Source organism: Chiloscyllium plagiosum, chromosome 22 (assembly GCF_004010195.1).
Source record: "Chiloscyllium plagiosum isolate BGI_BamShark_2017 chromosome 22, ASM401019v2, whole genome shotgun sequence".
Lineage (NCBI taxonomy): Eukaryota > Metazoa > Chordata > Chondrichthyes > Orectolobiformes > Hemiscylliidae > Chiloscyllium > Chiloscyllium plagiosum.
In genome coordinates, this window is record NC_057731.1 from 6,127,416 (window position 1) to 6,148,707 (window position 21,292).

Sequence of the window (21,292 nt, forward strand, 5' to 3'; positions counted from 1 at the left end):
CCAAGTGTGTGTTTATGGGATATTACTATATTGTAATAGTTACACTATCTTAAGATTTTAAACTGAAATAAGTTATTCCAATTCCTACTTTTGTTGTATTTTAAATGTGCATGAATAAAGCATGTTTTGCTTTAAATCTGGTAGTTTTACGGATCAAACTGCATCTGGTATGCAACACCTTACCGTAACCTTTTAAGATTAGAAGTAGTTAGGGTCTAGACTGACTTAACATTTTGAGGAGGATTGATCTGGTCCACAACAATGAATACTGAGCTCTTCCATTCTTATTATAGATTGGGATTAGCAATAGCATCAAGGCCAAAACCTGCGAGGAATTCCTGTCAGGTGTACGAGACAATGAGGAAGGAAGCAATGCTGTGATTCCTCTCTGAATAACTGGAACATGTTTCAATGGGGAACAACTGAGCAACAATGATGACAAAGTCACCAAGTTTAGAATGGTTAATGAAAAAGACACGGTATAATCACGTGTCAAATTTGTACAACTTGTCTTGGGCTAACTTCAAGGATTTGAAAAGCAATCAAAAATTGGGTGGCAAACTTAGTAACTGAACAATAGTGGGGGCAGTGTTTTGGACACTTCCTCTGGGGCAGACTGTGTCCAAATTGGTGTTTCATGTATGGCAACAGAAGTAGAAATTAAAAGCATTCAAAAGAAAAAAGATTGATTGTTAAGTTTATAATAGAGTCAAACTGAATATGGAAAGCACAGAGTTATAAGAGGAGGAAATGAGGTGCAAAGAGAGAATAGGAAAATCGATTAGGGGCTAACTGAAAAAAATCTGAAAATCTTTTGTTAATACAGAGAGTCAAAGGAAGGGTGGTGGAGTTGAATAGAGAAATGAGTTTTGATATCTGTCCTTGTAAGATATTTCAGGCTGGTCCTGTTATGATAATAGATGGGATTTAAAGCAAGAGAAATTATTTAAAAGCCTGCCAGTCTTCAGGAGAAAAATCACTCAATCTTGATGAGATGAATCATGAGTTACTGAAGGAATTATTTTAAAAACTGAAACCCGTTTTAAAATCCCTCCACAGGCTTGACTTTGGACCATGAGGCCAGTAGTTAGATCTGGACGAACTTCAGTTACACTAATGTTAGGTTGGGATGAGAAAGATTTGGTGGAGATGCTCTGATGCAACAGTGGGTCTTGGTATCGGGTGAAACATGGGCGAGGACAAAAGTTATGGTCCCTAAACCTAATACCCGAGCACACTGGTCCTTTTGAACAATGGTATATGCCCCTTCTCTCCAACCTGGATTGAAGAGATTAGTATTTTTGAACCTAAAGGAAACCAATAATTGTTTTAGGGACAATGGAAGAGATTGTTTCAATGGTAGTTTAGGTTAGAAAAGAGGCTCAAGAGGAGCACCAGCATGGACTGTTTGGGCAAAGTGGCCCCTGTCTGTGCCAAATATCCTATGAGATTTTCCTATGTGTGAAATTAACTGACATCAGTTGCACTAGGATCATGCTGCAGAGGATGCTTGTACAGACTTTGAAGGTACCACAGTCACTAGATGAATGACTAGATTTCAGTGGTTCTGGTTGAGGAGTAATTATTGAGCAAGACACTGGAGCATTTGTTCAACTCTTAAGAGTCCTGTGGGGTCATTCATATACTTTCATACAAGTAGGCCAGCTCTCAGTTTTGACATTTCTTCAGGATGGCAATCCACTAGCACAGCACTCCTTTAGTAAACCAGTGATTTGATGCTGGGTAAGCTGGGATGTGAGTTGAACTTTTTTGACCAGTTAATGCAAAGTCACTCCAACTGCTGACCTCATACAGGAGAGAACAGTTGGGTGCAGCCTTGTCCAGAGTGTAGTGCTGGAAAAGCACAGCAAGTCAGGCAGCACCCGAGGAGCAGGAGAATCGACGTTTCGGGCAAAAGACTTTCATCAGGAATGAGGCTTGTGAGCCAAGGGGGCTGAGAGATAAATGGGAGGGGGCTGGGGCTGGGGGGAAGGAAGCTGAGAATGCCATAGGTAGGTGGATGTGGGGGTTATGGTGAAAGTTTGGAGAGGGTGGAGCAGGTAGGTGGGAAGGAAGATGGACAGGTCATGAGGGCAGTGCTGAGTTGCAAGGTTGGATCTGGGATAAGGTGGGGGAATGGGAAGTGAGGAAACTGATGAAATCTACATTGATGCTGTGTGGTTGGAGGGTCCTAAGGTGGAAGACGAGGCGTTCTTCCTCCAGGCATCGGGTGGTGAGGGTGTGGCAATGAGTGTTGTGTTGCATCCTTGTCTAACTATCCTCATACAATTCAAGTGCCAACTAGGTAGTGTTTTGCAGAAAAAAAAATGACAAATTTTGTTTGGCTTGCACACTAGTCATCCAATCAGAAGATTGAAGTTGCTTGTTACCTTAGCAATCAGTGTTAATGGAACCACGGTCTCAAGTAGGGCATATTTCTTCACTTTAAATTATGGGCCTGAACTATTGACCTCCCTGTGGCGGTATCAGAGATTAATCTTCATCAGTGCTTTAAATGAGTGAGTGTTGAATCTTCCACCTTCTCTCTACACCTCACCTCCATTTGTTTGCACCCCAACCATGTTCTCTGGCTAATTCTTTCAACTGTCCCTATTAATGTATTTCAAAGTACTACCTTTAATTGTTAATCTCTGGTTGCCTCATCTTTGTAGCATCGGTTTACACTGGCAAATGGAACAACAATCTGTCATTCTTGTCATTTTTACTTTGGTGTGTGATAAAGGAAGTATTTGGCAAATCACAGGGGCTGTAATGTGCTCGATTTGAATTTTCGAAGACTAATCTTATTAGACCTATGGCGAGATCACAGGAAGAGTAAACACAAAATGTCAGAATTTAAAGATGCTAGGTAATATTTGCAAAATTGAGTACGATAAATAACACACTGTTTCAGAAATTGTAAATGTTTTCTGAATGTATTCCCCTGTCTTTTGTAGCTGAACTAAAATCTCCAATGTTTTAAGCTTATGTTGCTGGCATGATTTTTAAAAAGCTTTACATATGAACAAATGACAGCGTTTTACCTCCACCTTCTTTAATCATATAGTGTTTTTTCACTTTCAAGATTGTTCAGTTGTCAGTAAAATAGATAAAATAATGCCGTGAATACAAAAGAAAGCATCCCGGAAACTGCATTTCAGATATCTATATATGTTATTAAATTCTCTTCCCAATCGTGGGTTCTGTAATGAGGTTTGAAGTGCGACATTTTTCTTGTGAATTTTGAAAGCATTAAGAGAGAGCCTGATTAGACCTCCAGCGTGCATTCCATTAGTAAGCTCTGCACCCACATGATATTTATTCGGTGCAAAACCTTCATTTCCTTACTGGCTGCTCATGAGCTATTTACCCAAAGTGCCTCTATAATGTTGTTTCTGTCTTTGACTTGCTGTGTCTCACCAGAATTGAGTGTGACGGTGAGATGCGCACTGTGAACAGTCAGGCAGACAATGCACACACAATGCTGTGTTATACCAATGTGCAACAGATGATTGCTTCAATGTGTCTGTATCTTTTTCAGTAACTATGGCTGATTGTGTTCTATAATATGAAGATGTATATCACAGATAATAATCACTTATAGATCCAATCATCTCACTTTCGGGGGTGGAGTGAGGTCAAAGTGCACAGTGACTGGCAGCAGCTGGCCAGAAGAGAGCTATTTGCTAACTAAAAGCATCACTGCTGTTCCATTCACCCAGGAATTGGAAGTGACTTCAAACCACTTGTTCTTGTTCTTTGAGATAGATACAGGCAGCTGGTGAACAAGTATCGAGGGCAGGACTTCACCATGCATCAGCAGTAGTTCCTGCTTAATGTATTTAAGTGGTTAATTGCTTGTATTGATTTGAAGGGACACTTTAGCTGATGGGATTGGTATAACGTGATTAGGTTAAAATTAAAAATAGTCCATTTCTGGTTTATACTTTTTTGAAATGCTGGTGTTTAACATTTAAATGTTGGGGCAGTTTTTCCTTCCCCCACAAGATACGTTTGAGCTGAAGTTTCTAACTAATAATTGTTATATCTTGGGTAGCAGTATATTAGTGCTTGCTCTGCCTGCTCCCTGCGCACAGATGGGAGTGGCCTCACCGGGAGATGAGTGGAACCCAATCTCAGACCAATCATTCGAGGCTGCCTTTTCTGACCGAACCTCAGCCAGTGTTTTGGTTAGTCCCTACCTAGTGGCAGTGCAGCATATTACAGCGGGTTAACATTATTGATTTTTCTCTCTTCCCCCTCCTCTTCTCCTGCTCTCCTTGGTTGGGGAAAGAGGGATTCAGTGACTGAGAGCAGTTTCAGAAACCTCATTATCTGGGGGGGAAATTTATTATATATCATTGGAGGGGGAAAAAAAAGACACACAGCATCTCAGGATAAAATGAAGAGAGGATATTGATTTTTATTTTGTTGTTGAGTTTGGAGAAGCAATTTCTGCTGGTGGAAAGAGGAGGCAAGTCAGAAATCTGGGATCAGCTGGAACTGAAATGTTTGTAACCAGTACTGAAACATCTATCTGTCTCTGAGACGGCGTCAAATGGATTAAACCTTTTGGGATCTCGATGAGTATATTTGCAAAAAAAAACGCCTCGGATGTCGGATAAGTGGAGTGCACTCTTTTTCCTTTGGTGAAATATACATTTATTTCACAAAATGAGTGAGGAACCCAAGAAAAATGGATCAAAACCTGCTCATAGGAAGAAGAGGGGCAAAAAGGTAAAAGGATGAAAAGTGTCTTTTTTAAAAAAATTGTAACCAAAATCATTTGTCTCGTTATTACCCTCTATTCTCGCACTGTTCATCCCCCAAAACAAAGTTTCCTTGATCCAGAGACTGAGATTTAAATTCGGGGAAAAGAACTTGCGAGAATGGGAGCTGGTTCTGTTTACGCCTGGTATATGATGGGTGTGTTCACTGTCGAGCTTTTGAAATGCTACTTCGACAGGGTTTGTATGGACGGGAAGCAACATTGGAAGATGAGAGTATAAAATTCTAATGTAGTCAGCATTGGAGCCGAGCAACTGTGTTTGAAGCTCTCACATGTTCATGTTGCCTCTGCCTTATTGACATTTGCTATTTCCGAGCTTATTACATTGGCGATCTAATTTGTGGGGTTTTTGTTTTATTTTATAAAGAGCGTTTTTTTTCTGGCGAAAAGTGAAAGTAAATCAAAATTATAGTAGACTTGTTTTTCTTTAATAATAATAATCAGTTATGTTGTCAGAGTGTGAGACTTTTAAGTGAAGCTGTTTGGAATATCTGTGCAGAACGCCTCAGAATAATGTTTTGAGAAATTGCCTATTCGTTTATTTTCGGGCACGGTGCACAGTCGGTGTATTAGGGGTTAATGATAATGGGAGACAAAGGTAGCACAGACTGGAAGATGTGTCTTTCGATTTGTTTCCGTCTCCTTCTGTCTGAATTCAGTGTCAGGGTGTTTGTACCAGGCTGTCTCTTCAAAGAGGCGGATTTTTAAGGTTCCTTAACCTTAACCCTTAGAGCGCCAGGAGAATATTGCAATTTTAACCCCCCCCCCCATTTAGTCTGTCCTTTGTCTAATATCACAGGCTGTCTGTCAAGAAAATTTGGCTGGGTGGGTGGGTGAACCAAATGTTATAATATCTATGATTATGATTGGCAAATGTCCAAGTCCTAACATGAGTTAAATGCCTCAATCTGTATTTTCTGGGGAGGTGTATCAATTTTTATAATGGACCTTTTATAGTTATCTGGCAAAGGGGTTACTGCTTTTACAAGGTCGATTTGAAAACCAATTCCTTAATGGCTGTGAGGAAATTTAGCATCTGTAGCTATTAATCCTCCTTGACCCAATCACTGATGGGTACTTCCATTACATTTTAATTGTTGTTGTATTTTTGCAGTATTTCTTGTTATTAGAAATCAGTTGAGGAAATTGATGCGTTGAACAAAGGGAAAATGGAGGATCCGAAAGCTGGGGAATGGGTTCCTGGAATTCAAAGGGTTAAACTAAGTCAGCATTGTAATTACCTTGTTGGGAGATGGGGCTCAAGCCCTATTAATGAGGATGGACCTTGCATCATGGTTTCATAGGCAGTTTCTGAGCTGTGCGGACTTCCTTTTGCAACCTAATGAGATCTTCAGTCTGTTATTAGTCATGTACAGAACCTACAGGTGTGAGCTTACATCAGTGCAAGCGAATTCAAGTTTTTTATTAGCAAGTGATGATCAAATAATGAATACTGGTGAATTTGCCTTTAAACGTATTTGCTTAGGGGTTAAACATAGATAACACACATCATGTAGATATAACCTTTCTGCTAACCCAGATGTTGGGTGTGGTTTTCATATTATGACACTTTTTAACCCCTCGAGGACTGCATTTTTCGCAAGCTTTATTTCTGATAGTTTTATGAATGTTGTAGATTAGTGATATGTATTGGTCAGTACTTTGTCAGTTCTGCCAATTGTCCATCTAAGAAGAAAAATCCTGACCCAGAATCTCCCAGAAAATATGTGACACACAATGATTAACTGCTTTAACAGTCACACTGAGGGTAGGCTGGAGGTGTAACCCTTATGATTCCGAACTCTCCAATCTCTGAATGTGTATGGCAGTTCTTTCCCTGCTGTCTCAAGAATGCTGCTACGCAGTTGAACTGGACGAGTTAACATTTTTATATTGGATTTCACAAAGAGCCATTGCCAGACTGGTAGCTAATATCATAATGCACTTTTAATCTTGTATCCTTTTTCTCTACCTGGTGAGGAATTTCCTGTCTACGACCCTTTGGGATCCTATTCCTGTACATGTGTCAACCCAACCCCCATCCAAACCATAAGTACGCAGACACACACAGCCACCCTCCTCCCTGGGATACAGAATTAAAAATCTCACAACACCAGGTTATAATCCAACAGGTTTATATGGAAACACTAGCTTTCAGAGCGCAGCTCCTTAATCAGGTAGTTGTGGAGTATAAGACACAGAATTTATAGCAAATGTTTACAGTGTGATGTAACTGAAATTATATGTTGAGAAAGACCTGGATTGTTTAAGTCTCTCATCTTTTAGAATGAATATGTTGGTTTCAGTTCTTTCATATGTAAATCACAGAACTTTTTTAAAAGTTCTGTGATTTACATATGAAAGAACTGAAACCAACATGTTCATTCTAAAAGATGAGAGACTTAAACAATCCAGGTCTTTCTCAACATATAATTTCAGTTACATCACACTGTAAACATCTGCTATAAGTTGTCTTATGATCTTATAGTCCACAACCACTTGAAGGAGCAGCACTCCGAAAGCTAGAGCTTCCAAATAAATCTGTTAGACTATAACCTGATAGATTGCCTACAGTGTGGAAATAGGCCCTTCGGCTCAACCAGTCCACACCGACCCTCTGAAGAGTAACCCACCCAGACCTATTTCCCTCTGACTAATGCACCGAACACTATGGGCAATTTAACATCGCCAATTCACCTGGACTGCACATCTTTGGACTGTGGGAGGAAGCCCACACAGACAAGGGGAGAATGTGCAAACTCCACACAGTCACCCGAGGCCAGAATCGAACCTGGGACCCTGGTGCTGTGAGGCAGCAGTGCTAACCACAGAGCCACCATGCCATGTGATTTTTAATTTTGTCCACCCCAGTCCAACACCGGCTCTTCCAAATCAGGGATACAGAATGTTTGTTTCAAATACCTTGTTTTTGAGGCAGGGAGAAAGTTCTGGGGAAGAAGGTTTCTGCAGATATTTGGTTGCTGAAAGCAAGAGGTTTGATGATTCACATGGCCCCTTCTTGCCCTTTGCTTTTCTGGTATGCAATGTGACTTGCACAGGGCTATTCTTTGATGCAATACTACGTGACCCAGCTGTTTCTGTTGCTGTCGATCTTTTGCCAGTCTTTATACCCCACATGAACCACTTCCCACACTAATTATTTCTCATCCTTGCCCAAAAGGCCTGTTCTTTTTTCTTGCATGTGGGCATCAAGCGTTCCTGTAACTGAATCTGTTAGCTATTCCAGCCGCTATATGGGCGTAATTAGCCTGTCTGATGGGAATGAGATGAGATCATGCTGCAGGATGTAAAATGAATGCCTGACACAAACCCTTTTCTTTCCAGGTAGGTTAAGCACCCCCTCATATGGTAATGAACACAAGGCCAGCACTGCTGCCTCTCAGTGCCAGGGACCAGGGTTTGATTCCAACCCTGGGTAACTGTGTGGGTTTCCACCCAGTGATTGAATATACCCCCCACAGTCCAAAGATGTGCACTTTAGATGGATTGCCCATGGTGTTCAGGTTGTGTAGATTAGGTGCATTAGCCATGGGAAATGCAGGCTTACTGGGATGGGAAGGTGGGGTGGGTCTGGGTGGTATGCTCTTCGGAGGGCCGGTGTTGACTTGTTAGGCTGAATGGTGAATCAGCGTTTTGGGTATGAGCCCATCTTCGGGCTCATGCCCGAATCGTCAATTCTCCTGCTCCTTGGATACTGCCAGACCTGCTGCGCTTTTCCAGCAACACATTTTCAGCTCTGATCTCCAGCATCTGCAGTCCTCACTTTCTCCTTGTTAGGCTGAATGGCCTGTTTCCACACTGTGTAGCGATTCTATATTTCATTCCTGATGAAGGGCTTTTGACCGAAATGTTGATTTTCCTGCACCTCGGATGCTGCCTGATCTGTTGTGCTTTTCCAGCACCACTCTAATCTAGATTCTATGATTCTACGTCCACTTTTAATACTCTCCTCGGGTGTAGGTTTGCTCGCTGAGCTGTAGGTTTGATATCCAGATGTTGCATTACCTGGCTAGGTAACATCATCAGTGGTGACCTCCAAGTGAAGCGAAGCTGTTGTCTCCTGCTTTCTATTTATATCTTTCTCCTGGATGGGGTTCCTGGGGTTTGTGGTGATGTCATTTCCTGTTCATTTTCTGAGGGGTTGATAGATGGCATCTAGATCTATGTGTTTGTTTATGGCGTTGTGGTTGGAGTGCCAGGCCTCTAGGAATTCTCTGGCATGTCTTTGCTTAGCCTGTCCCAGGATAGATGTGTTGTCCCAGTCGAAATGGTGGTTTTGTTTTTCATCCGTGTGTAGGGCTGTGAGGGTCGTGTCTTTTTGTGGCTAGCTGGTGTTCGTGTACCCTGGTGGCTAACTTTCTTCCTGTTTGTCCTACGTAGTGTTTGTGGCAGTCCATGCATGGAATTTTGTAGATGTTGGTTTTGTCCAAAAATCTGGGTCCGCTACATAGATGACACCTTTGTCATCACAAAACGAAGTAAGATAGAAAAGACATTTAACATCATTGACAACACCCTCACAGGCATAAAGTTCACCAAGGAGGAAGAAACTGACAACAAACTCGCATTCCTGGACGTCACAGTCGAAAGAAAGGACAACGGAGAACTACAAACCTGCGTATACAGAAAACCGACAAACACTGACCAAATACTTAACTACACCAGCAACCATCCCAACACACACAAACGAAGCTGTATCAGAATACTTTTCCAACCAGCTACCACACACTGCAGCACAGACGAACTTCGGAAAACAGAGGAGAGCCACCTATACAACATATTCAAGGAGAACGGATACTCAAAAAATGCAGTCCGCAGATTCCTCAAGAACAAACCACGACAAGCAGACCAAACACAGCCAGTAACCCTAACCACCTTACCATACATCAAAGAAATTTCAGAAATGACAACCAGACTACTAAGACCCTCGGAATCCTAGTAGCGCACATACCCACCAACACTCTCAAACACAAACTAACACACTTAAAAGACCCAGTACAACCCATGGACAAAACCAACTTCATCTACAAAATTCCATGCAAGGACTGCCACACGAACAGGAAATGACATCACCACAAACCCCAGGAATCCCATCCAGGAGAAAGATATAAGTGGAAAGCAGGAGACAACAGCTTCACATCACTTGGAGGTCGCCACTTATGATGTTACCTACCCAGGTAATGAAAAGTCTGGTTATCAAACCTACAGCTCAGCGAGCAAACCTACACCCTAAACCTCAACCTGAGCTACAAACCTTTTTAATACTGTTTCCAATGGTTAAAGTTGAAATTGCCAATATTGATTTGGAGGTGGATAGGTTGTAGGGTACATCATAGTTGCACCTAACTCCACTGAAGACCACAAAAGGAAGACGACAGAAATATCATGAGTCTTTGCTGCATGATTTAGTTATTAGTGCATGGTGCAAAAAAAACACTAGTTTTAAAATGTGCAACAAGTTTTATTACAGGAGTTTTAAAATATTTTTGCAATCTTATAAGGTCTGCACTTAATTTTACTGTTCAGCTTCCATTGGCTTATGCATTGTTTACTTTGCTCAGTGTGATGATACTGTGGCGTTAAGAGGTGTATTTTGTCCTTTTTTTTAATGAAGAAAGATTGAGACGGAAGTGGCAAGCAATTTCTTTAAAGCCAATGAAGTAAACTGCGTGTGAGGTCTTCCGGCTTTTTTCCCAAAGCTGGAACAATAAAGCAGCCTGAATGGGTGGGGTCAATCTCACACAGAACCAGGATTTTTAGTTGTTTATCTTTCAGCAGTTGCTGGAGTCTTGAAGCTCAATGTGGAAGTTCTTATTTCTCTCCCCTGTTACAACTAAAAGCTGGGGTTCTCTTCCTGCTGCTAGAATTGCATGTGAGACAGTCTGTTTTACTGAATTTGTACTTTGAAAAGCGTGGTGCTGGAGAAGCACAGCCGGTCAGGCAGCATCCAAGGAGCAGGATAGTTGATATTTCAAGTATGAGCTCTTCATCAGGAATGATGAATAGTTTATGCCCAAAACGTCAACTCTCCTGCTCCTCGGATACTGCCTGACTGGCCATGCTTTTCCAGCACCACACTTCTTGACTTTGAAGTCCAACATCTGCAGTCCTCCCTTTCTCCTAGTTAATTATAAACTTACTGCGAAGCCTCTCCCAAGAATGCCCACCTTGAAGAAGTTCTCCTTGTTTCTCTACAAGGATCTCCGTGAGTCTCTGTTTGTGCACCCCACCCCTGGTCGTCTCCTCAGCCATGAAGCTCTTCAACCATGTCCTGAAGCAGATTCGCTACCACAGCCCCATCTCCTTCCTCAGCATCTGCCTACAGAACCAACTCATCCCCGTTGGACTCCAGACTGCATTCAGACCATCACAATTCGGACCTGACCAGGACAACCACTACCTACAGCTAATCCAAAGCCTCCTGAAATGGTTCTCCTTCCGGATCCTCTGCTCCACACTCGCAGCCACGTGCCACCACTTACTCTTCCTGTATTCGGCTCAGGGCCACACGCTCTCAGCTCTCAAAGGACCTCTACTGTTCTTCTTCCTCCTGAAGAATCCACACACTCAACAAATGCTTTTTCTCCAGCATATTGGACGTCAAGGAAAGTAAGCACACCAAAATTTCATGTACATGGCTCCAAAGTTGGGATTCCTCAAACATCTGAGAAGCTTCTCCAGGCCTCTGGAACGGCTCAGCTGCCACTAACCTCTTGGCCACTCCAGTCACCATCACAAAAGCTCATTCCTGATGAAGAGCTCATGCTCGAAACGACGACTCTCCTGCTCCTCGGATGCTGCCTGACCGGCTGTGCTTTTCCAATGCCACACTTTTTGGCTCTGATCTCTAGCATCAGTAGTCCTCACTTTGTACCACCTGAATTTACCAAGGTTGTGTTTATGGCATGTTGCTATATTGGAACAATTAATTAGTAGTAGTTATTTAATATAATATTTTGTTAAGCCTTTCAATAGCTACAGTTAAGCCAATTATTTTCTTTTAGTTTTTATTTTGTCTGTATTTTAACTGGAGTGTAAAAATAAAGTGTGTTTTACTTAAAGCCCAATAGTTTGACCAATCAAATTGCATCTGAATGCAACCCCTTACACTTAACTTTTTAATGCTAATATTTTCTTTAAAATCTTCAAAATATATTTTGAGGGGGTTTGGTCTGGTCAGTAACAAATTAGGGGCTCTTGTCAGGATCAAAATCTCTAATTCCAGGTTGGGTTTAGGATTATTGGACTCCACAGCGGTGAGTGTTGGTGTTTTTTAGTTTGGGTGTTACATTTGTATGGTTTAAATAGGGTGAGCCTTGTGTAATAATAGCTCTTTCAGTGCTTAAGACTTACCTGGGGATGGAAGATGTCATTTCTGGAGTTTTACAGGAAGTGACCAGGGCAAAGGTTTTGGAATTGCCAGACAAGCAATTGGGGATGCCTTCCTCCCTGCAAAAAGGGGAGATAAATGCAGCAATAATTTGACATTCATGAATGCTAGAAATATCATCAGAATCTATGGAAATGGCTAAAATTAATTGCAAATGAAGCAGCTTAAGCATGAAAAGGAAATGAAACAATTTGAATTACAATTAAAAGCAGAAAGAGAGAATAGCCATGGCAGAATTAAAAAGGAATTTGAAAAGAAGGCCCTAGTAGAAGAAAATGAAGAGACAGAGTTTTTGAACTTTGGAGGTTGGAACTGAAAAATAAATGTTGACTTAAAATGGCGGAGGTAGAGGTGAAAGGTCGGAGTAGTGATGAGAGTGATGTAGAACAATACCGTCTGAGCCAAAGGCCTGATTGGGATCTGTTTAAATATGTCCAAGCATTGCTTGAGTTCGATGAGAAGGATGTAGTAGAATTTTTCACTTCATTTGAAAAAGTGGATAAACAAATGAAATGGCTGGTGACCATGTGGGTACTGTTTGTCTAAACCAAGTTGGTAGGTAGAGCTAGTGAGGTATTTGCATCACTATCAGAGGTGGTATCCGGGGAGTATAATGAGGTGAAAAAAGCCATCCTAAGTGTATATGAGCAAGTACCAGAAACTGACAGACAACAGTTTAGGATTTGGAGGAGCTGGTGTTGGACTGGTGTGTACAAAGTTTAAAAATCACAACGCCAGGCTATAGTCCAACAGGTTTATTTGGAAGCACTCGCTTTCAGAGCGCTGTGCCTTCATTAGACTCCACGTTCATCTGATGAAGGTGCAGCGCTCCGAAAGCTAGTGCTTCCAAATCAACCTGTTAGACTATAGCCTGGTGTTGTGATTTTTAACATTTTAGGAATCTATGGAGGTAACCTAGTTGAACGTACATGGAGTTTGAAAGGATCAAATTTTGATAGGTGGATAAGGGCATTGCAAATAGATTTTTAAAAAATACACTTCCTGAAAAGTAGTGAGAACTCTGGTGGAAGAGCAGAGTTAAAACTGCCAGATTAGCAGAAGAAATGGCTGATGAGTTGGTTCATAAATCAAAGTTTGGCTTCCGACATCAATTTCAATCCATGAGGGATGGAAATTGGAAAAGAAATCCTCAGGTAGTAAGGGGAAAGGAGATCTGACAGAAGATCGTTTATCACAGGGTAAAAAGGAAACCCACAAGGGGGAAAGAAATAAAAAAAAAAGCCACAGGTGGAAACAGCAGGAGAAATCAAAGATAAGAAAATTGAAGTTCGATTATCCAAAATTGTTTAATTGAATGTTGAGGGAAAAATAACAACAAATGGAGGACAAAATGGATATTTTTTAGTTTGGAGAAATTAGCTGAATTACAACAGAAAGATGAAAAACCCCTAAAGCAATTGTATCTAAAAGCATACACTAAGAAGAATCTGAGTGCATCCCAGAATGTTACGATTTTAAAAGTGAAGTCTTGATGAGCACATGGAGACCATCACACATTCAGGCAGATGAGAAGTGGGTAGAAGTTCATCAAATTGTATTATCTGTGGATAATAGAAAGATGGTGTTGCAGGTAGCAGAGTTAACAGTACAAGGTATTTTGGGAGTAAGGAAAACTCAAGCCAAAATACAAGAACATTATTTTTTACTGGCCTGGACTGCATAAGGATGTGGTCGAGTTTATCAGAGATGTCATATGTGTCCGGTAATTGGAAAATCTTTAGTGATAAAACTAGCACTCTTAATACCAATTCCTGCATTTGAGGAACATTTTACTAGAGTCTTAAGTGATTGTGTCTGACCCCAACTAAAACAAAAAGTGTGAATCAGTACTTGTTGACCACAATGGATGTATCTACTCTATTTCCAGAGACCATTCCATTATGCAGTATCACAGCTAAAAGGATTGTGGAAGAATAACTCAACTTGTTTTTGAGATATGGACTGCTCACAGCAATACAATTGGATCAAAGATCAAAATTATTCAAGGAAGCTCTGAATAGCTAAGGAATTAACAAAAAAATTCAAATCCATTGTTTACCTTCCAGAATTGCAGGGAACATTAGAATGGCGGCATTAATTTTTAAAGACCATGTTGAAGATTTTATAGAAAAGATTATCCAGAGGATTAGGATAAAGGAATTCCATTTGTTCTTTTTATAGTTGAGGATGCACCTAAAGAATCAACTAAATTCAGTTCATTTGAATTAGTTTTTGGGCATGAGGTGAGAGGACCACTACAATTGTTTAAGGAGAAATTAGGGAATAAAGAAACTACATATTTGGACTATGTGTCACATTTTAAGATACGACTAAAGTGAGTTGGCGAGACCGCATTTAAAAGTGACAGCATTTGATGAAACAGGTAGCAGACAAGAAATGAAAAATTCACAATTTTGCTGTTGAAGATAAAGTGGGATTATTACTCCTAGTGGTAAGAGAACCTTTTAAAAACAAGGTTTAGTGGGCCTTAGCAAGTTGAAAGGAATTTGAGTGAGGTGACTGTTTTTGATAATTCCAGATACTAAGAAATCTGAGTGCGCCATGTGAATATGCTTGAAAAGTATATTAATAGGATTGGAAGGGAAAGCAAAATAAGAATGTGTTACTGGTTACAACACAGAATGAAAATCCAGTTCACAGGATTCTGAATTGGACAGTGCTCAAATTAATTTGGACATTGAGGAAGTTCTGAAAAATTGGGAGAAGTTATTGAGTTACCTTTCAGAGGGAAATCAAAATGACCTGCCAGACTCATTACTATCGCATGGGGTGATATGTGGGAATAAACTGGAAAGTAATAATCTGTGCATAATCTATCTATTGCAAATGCTGTTTCAATTAAGCAATATCTTAATAGACTTAACCCTCGAAAGTTGGCACAGGTTCAAAATGAGATTGAACGCATGCTCAAAGACCATATGATCTAAGTGAGTTGCAACAAATGGAGCTTGCCCTTAGTAATGGTGCCAAAACCAGATGGTTCTGTGTAGACTATTGTAAAGTCAGTGCAGTTACAAAAGCTGATAAGTTATCCCACATTTGGGAGATCATATTGAGAAAGTAGGACAAGCAATTTGTATTTCTAAGTTGGACTTAGTCAGAGCACACTGGCAAGTACCTTTTATTCAAAACAGCAAAGGAAATCACCAAATGGATTGTATCAGTTTAAAGTCATGCCATTTAGCATGGAGAATGTGCCAGCACGTTTCAAAGACTAACCAATAATTTTGGGATTACCCAATTGTGTGGTGTACATCGATGATCTGGTGATTTTGTTTAGTCATATACTAAAGGAGCATTTGGAACCTCTGTTGGAATTGTTGGATTGACTTTGGGAGGCAGGCTTGGTGATTAAACCTGGCGAAGAGTGAGTTCACGAAAGCCAAAGTCACTATCCTGGGCCATGTTATTGGACGTGGATAGATGGCCCCCTGGGATGTGAAAACACAGATGATTAGGGAATTTCCCAGACCATTGAATGAAGAGGGAAGTATTACAATTCCTGGGATTGGGTAGTTTTATCATAAGTTGCTATCAAAGTTTGGTAACATGATTGCTTCACTGACTTGAAGTGCAGAAATTTTCAGTGGACGGTGGACTATCAGAAGGCATTTGACAGACTGAAAACTCTTAACCACTGCCCCAGTGTCAGCCACACCTAATTACACAAAGCCATTCAGGGTGGCTATAAATGCGAGTGACATAGGTATCAGTGCTGTACTCTTGCACAAAGACGACAAGAAGATAGAAAGGTTGGTGTTTTTCCAAAAAATTGAATACTCATCAACAGAGAAATGTTCCACAATTGATAAGGAGACCTTGAGTTTAGTATTGGCATTGTAACACTTGGACATTACTGGCAATATAAACGTTTGAAGCAATTGTAAATACTGATCATAACCCCTTAAGGTTTTTGGGAAGAGTTAAGGATAAAAATACCAAACTGTTTACATGGCGTTTACTATTGCAGCCATTCAATTTGAAAATTATACATTGTTGTAGGATGAGAGAACCTTGATCAATGAAGGTGGAGGTGTTTGGGGGAAAAAAAATGGACTGAAACAGAATATATTAGTGAATGTTTGCATTGAGTCAGGGTAATGTATATGTATTATATTGTACTAATGGAGTATAACTCAAGATTTTAAAAAGAAACCACTTTTGTATATTAGTGGTTCCTCTTTTTTTTTTAACGAGGGGAACTGTGATGATACTATGACTAAGAGGTGTATTTTATCCTGTTTTTTTTTAAAATGAAGAAAGATTGAGACGGAGACTGCTCAAAGCCAATAAAGTAAACAGCTTGTGAGCCCTTGGAGCTGATTAAAGTTGGAACAATAGAAGCAGCCTGAATGGGTGGGGTCAAGCTCCCACAAAACCAGGAATTTTACTTTTATCTTTCTGCAGTTGGTGGGGTCTTGAAGCTGGATGTGGAAGCTTTTATTCATCTCTCTGTTACAGCTAAAAGCTGGGCCTATCTTCCTGCTGCTCGAACTGCCTGTGAGACAGTTTGTTTTACTGAATATGCCTTTGCCATAAGTGTGTTTGTGATATTACTATATTGGAACAGTTAATTAGTAGTTAAAATATGTATTATTTTAAGTATTTTGATAGCTACAGTGAAATCAATTCTCATTTCCTTTTTGTCTCTATTTTAACAGTAGTGTAAAAATAAAGTTTTTGTTTTGCCTGAAGTCGAGTAGTTTGATCAATTGAGTTGCATCTGGAATGCAACGTCTTACATTTCATCTTTCAAATAAGAAAACACTGGGGTCTAGGCTATCTCCTTAATATAACTTGAGGGGGTTTGGTCTGATCAATTATGAGAGTCCACACCCAGGCTTAACCATTCAAGCACTGTGAACATAGATGGAACACAGGCGAAACTCTCAATCAAATGCAGAACAACAGAACCTTAAACATAGTCTACAGTGATGTTTATCCCTGCACTGACTCTGTTTAGTCAGACAGAAATAACAACTACCCAACTTTTTGGTATTCTGTATTTCAAAAATCTAGGCTTAAAGATAAAAATGGAATATCCTCAAACACAAAATGAAAGAAAGTAATGTTTTCAGAGCAGTCCAGTGATGTTATTACACAGGTCTGGAGCAGGTGGATCTTGAACCTGGTGTCTCAGTCCAGGAGTAGGGACACCACCATTATGCTACAAGAGGGCCCTCAGCAGATTGTTCGGTATTGGGATATGGGATGCTGAACATTTCCAGATAATTATTTGTGTGTGTTTTAAAAAAATATATATATTTGTCATACACATTGTGTGTCGACTCAGTAACTCTGACACCACCTGAGGAATAAAGAAATGTGAATGCTTCAGTGGTTGCTATCTTACCAAGGGAACGTCTTGCCCTGAAATATGCAGTTGGGGACATCAGCCCTTATTTTAAAAAAGAGCAACAAAAATGCACGTCTTACTCACCTGGGGAAGTTTAAGATACTCTAAAGAATACTTGAAGTGATTTTCTGAAAGAAATAACCATTGCCTTGTGCATTGATTCTGACTCCGTTCATACAAACTGGATTTGGTCAGTTCACTCCTTGAACTTGTGCTGCCATCCAATTAGATAATGGCTCAGCTGTATCTTACTTCCATTTACCCATCTTGATTCCTTTTAATTCACACACAATACACTCGCCTAATCAAAACTGATGAATCTTGGCTTTGCTATTTTCAGTTGACGGTCTCTGCAGTTTTTGGGGGAAGATTTTCAAGAATTCCACTATTCCTCTTGTAGAGAAATGTTTTCTGACATGATCTCTGAAAGACCTAGTTCTAATTTGGCGTTTCTGCCCATGTCCTGGACTCCCCCACCAGAGAAAATAGGGAAGATAGACAGGAACTGTTAGATTCCTTCAGTCTCCTTACCCATGTTGTTTACTGGTTTCTACAACTTGTCCTTACAATTTAATCCCCTTAGGCGAGTTGCTGTGTTAGAACTGAATGTACTGGCCAGTGACAGAGTTCAATGCTGATGTGGTTTCAACAATAAACTACTGCAACCATTAACTCATCTAGTTTTCTTCACTGTCTCCAACTATTTTCTATGCTGGAGTTTGCAGGTTTTGCTTGATGCTTAACATGGATATTGAGCTGCTGAATATCTTGTTGTCTTCAGTTGCTTCAATGAGTCATTTTAGCTCCACTTAAACTTGAGAGATAGCTCTGCTTGTACAGTTAGTGTAATGGTATGAATAATTCCATCATCTGATTTTCATCAGGAGAAAGTCAGTGTCCTTTGTGTTGCGGTAAGTAATTCATTCTGACCAGTGTTAATCGTTTGACCCAGATTATAGTAATGTTGCATGGCAAAAAAAAAGCAGTCGGTGTGCAGTTTGAGTGAGCAGATCCACTTCCAAGAAATACAGTCATGATGCTGACATGCATTGAGGGTGAGGAGGAATATTGCTCAGGATAAAGGCTGAATGGTTGAAAGGAGTTCAAGTCAAAAGTGCTGATCGAACCTCCCGCCTCCCACTGTTTCATGATTCATGCAGCCTGAAACTTGAACAAGGATTTGAAACCAATAATAAAGTGTGTACAAGTGACAAAATGGAGATTTCAGAGAGACAAATTGCTCAGCGTGAGCTATTAGAAGTCTCGATCAAGTGTAGCTATGCAGCACCAGGCTGTCTTGTATGTGTTGTGTGACTTTAAGAACTGCTGAATTCCACTTTCCATAGGCACAATGATAACCGACTGACTTTACATCTCCTGAAAAGTACACATTATAGGAACTGGCAGTGAAGGAAGTTTGCAACGGTTGCTAAAATTTTGATTGAAAATGCTACTCCCTTTATGTCCACAATAAAGCAGGAGTCCACCATTGATAGCTTGCGCTGTGGAGCTAATTTGTTCAAAAATTTTTTTTAAAAGACCAGCTTCAAGTAAGTGATTGAGAAAGAGATGCTTATCAAGAAAACCTCATCTGACTATGACTAAGCACAGAAATTGCTGGAAAAGCTCAGCAGGTCTGTCAGTATCTGTGGAGAGAAATCAGAGTTAACGTTTCTGGTGCAGTGACCCTTCCTCAGACTTGACCTGAAACATTAACTCTGATTTCTTCCCATAGATGCTGCCAGACCTGCTGAGCTTTACCAGCAGTTTTTATGTTTCTGATTTACTGTAGCTGCAGTTCTTTTGGCTTTTATGATTAAGCACCCTCCGCTGTAAAGACATTTATGAAAGAGATATTAAAGTTCAATAGGGAAGAGAAGTTGGTCATTTACGTCCTTGATCCTGTTACACCAACCTTTTTAAGATCAGGGCCAATCTGAATCTTAATTCCACATACCTTCATAACCCTGCCGAACAAAAAAAACACGATCAGTCTTCGTGTCGAGCAGATCAGTTGACGCAGGGTCAGCAATTTGTGAGTGATTTCCAGAATCCTTTATTTGAACCATTTGAATGGCCTAGCTCTAATTTTAATGTTTACTGCTAGCACTGACTCTGTTCTGGACTTGCACCACAGGAAATTATTTCCCCTTAATCTCCCCGTCAATTCGTTTAATCCCCTTAAGCACCTCAATTAGATAATTCTTAATAGTCAAGGGAATACACGTCTTATCTTTACAAGCTGTCCTCATTCATTTGCCCTTTGATCCTGGCTACATTGTTGGTGAATCCTCCCCTACATCGTCTCCTCCAGTGCTAATATATCCTCCCTGAGGGACGCTGTCCAGAACTGAACACTGAGTGGGAATTAGTCTGTTTGTATATCACCAGCACGCTGGGGTGGGGTGGGGTGGCGGGGGTGGAGACCAGCTTGCTTCTGAAGCTATCTCACTTGAAAGATGCAGCGTTTTCTCCCAAGAAAAGCTCACTTTAAAGTGAATTCCATTTATTTATGGTGTTAATTCTACCATTTATCTTCCTTCATGTTTTGGACGGTGTAATCTATAACTACCTATTTTATTCCGTCTGTCTCCCAACTGACTGACTGGTGTTTCAGCTCAAGCTTTTCGACTGTAAATCAAGCACTTGTCGTGACTCCTCAGCAGTTAGATGGAAATCAGGAAACTTACTCATCCACTCCCCCCTCTTTTCCCCCCCCATCTTCCATTGCATCTTCCTGACTGCTGACTTCTGTATGGCATGAGTTAAGACACCGAGACCATCGTTTTTAGCACCTTCCTTAATTTCCACTGTCCAGTCATGCAAGTCAAGCAAATGACTGCCTAACCTCCATACCAAGTCCAATTCTTCACTGAGCTACTTAATCCTTCCTCTCGCCCATACCGTTTACCTCCATACACACAACCTGTTCTGGTAATGATCACTCTGCTCTGCCCTGCTGCAATTGCTTGTATTCAATCTTGTCCTAAGACTTAATAATGATACACAACATTGGATGCATCCAATTTAAAATCCTCCTTTTTCTTTTCAAAGTCTTTTCAAAGAAGGGTTGGAGTTTTTGTGCTCGAGGCTGAATAGGCTGGTGCTGTTTTCTCTGGAGAGTAGGAGGTTGAGGGGTGGAGGTTTATAAAATCATCAGGGACATGGATAGGATAACTAGAAAAGGTCTTTTCCCCAGGTTGGGCTGAGTCCCGAATTGGAAGGCATCGGTTTAAGGGGAAAGATTTAAAAGGGAACTAAGGGACAACTTGTTCATGGAGAGGGTAGCGTGTGCATGGAATGAGCTGCCAGAGGAAGTGGTGGAGTTTGGTACAATTACAGCATTTAAAAGGCATCTGGGTGGGTGCATGAATAACAAGGGTTTAGAGGGATATGGGCCAGGTGCATGCAATTGGGACTAGACTCATTTGAGATATCTGGTTAGCATGGATGAGTTGGACTGAAGAGTCTTTCTGTGCTGTACATCTCCATGACTCTTAAGTTCTCCACAGCCTTTTGTTCCTGTAACTTTGCAGATGCCTCTGTCCCCACCCACATTCTGATTTCACACAACCCCCACCCCATGCTCAAAAATCACACTCATCCATGGAGGGGAGAGTCTTCAGCAACTGGACTTCCTCTCCGCTCTGATTTCAAAAACCTCTTCCAAGTCTTTTTGACTGAACTTTTACACACCTTTTAATCCATTTCTACA

The 21,292-nt window shown here is 40.7% G+C and overlaps 1 protein-coding gene across 2 annotated transcripts in view; it reads left to right on the top strand.

The window, feature by feature from the left end:
• ank3b (ankyrin 3b) overlaps positions 1 to 21,292 on the top strand; it is a 737,210-nt gene that overhangs the window by 157,129 nt on the left and 558,789 nt on the right. The window contains exon 1 of one of the 2 annotated variants that reach the window (XM_043712329.1): positions 4,108 to 4,737. The exons of the other annotated variant lie outside the window; for it this stretch is intronic. Coding sequence (XP_043568264.1) covers positions 4,675 to 4,737 — 63 coding nt within the window. The 5' untranslated portion in view covers positions 4,108 to 4,674. Of the gene's footprint in view, positions 1 to 4,107; positions 4,738 to 21,292 lie in introns of those variants that run through there. 2 annotated transcript variants of the gene reach the window in all.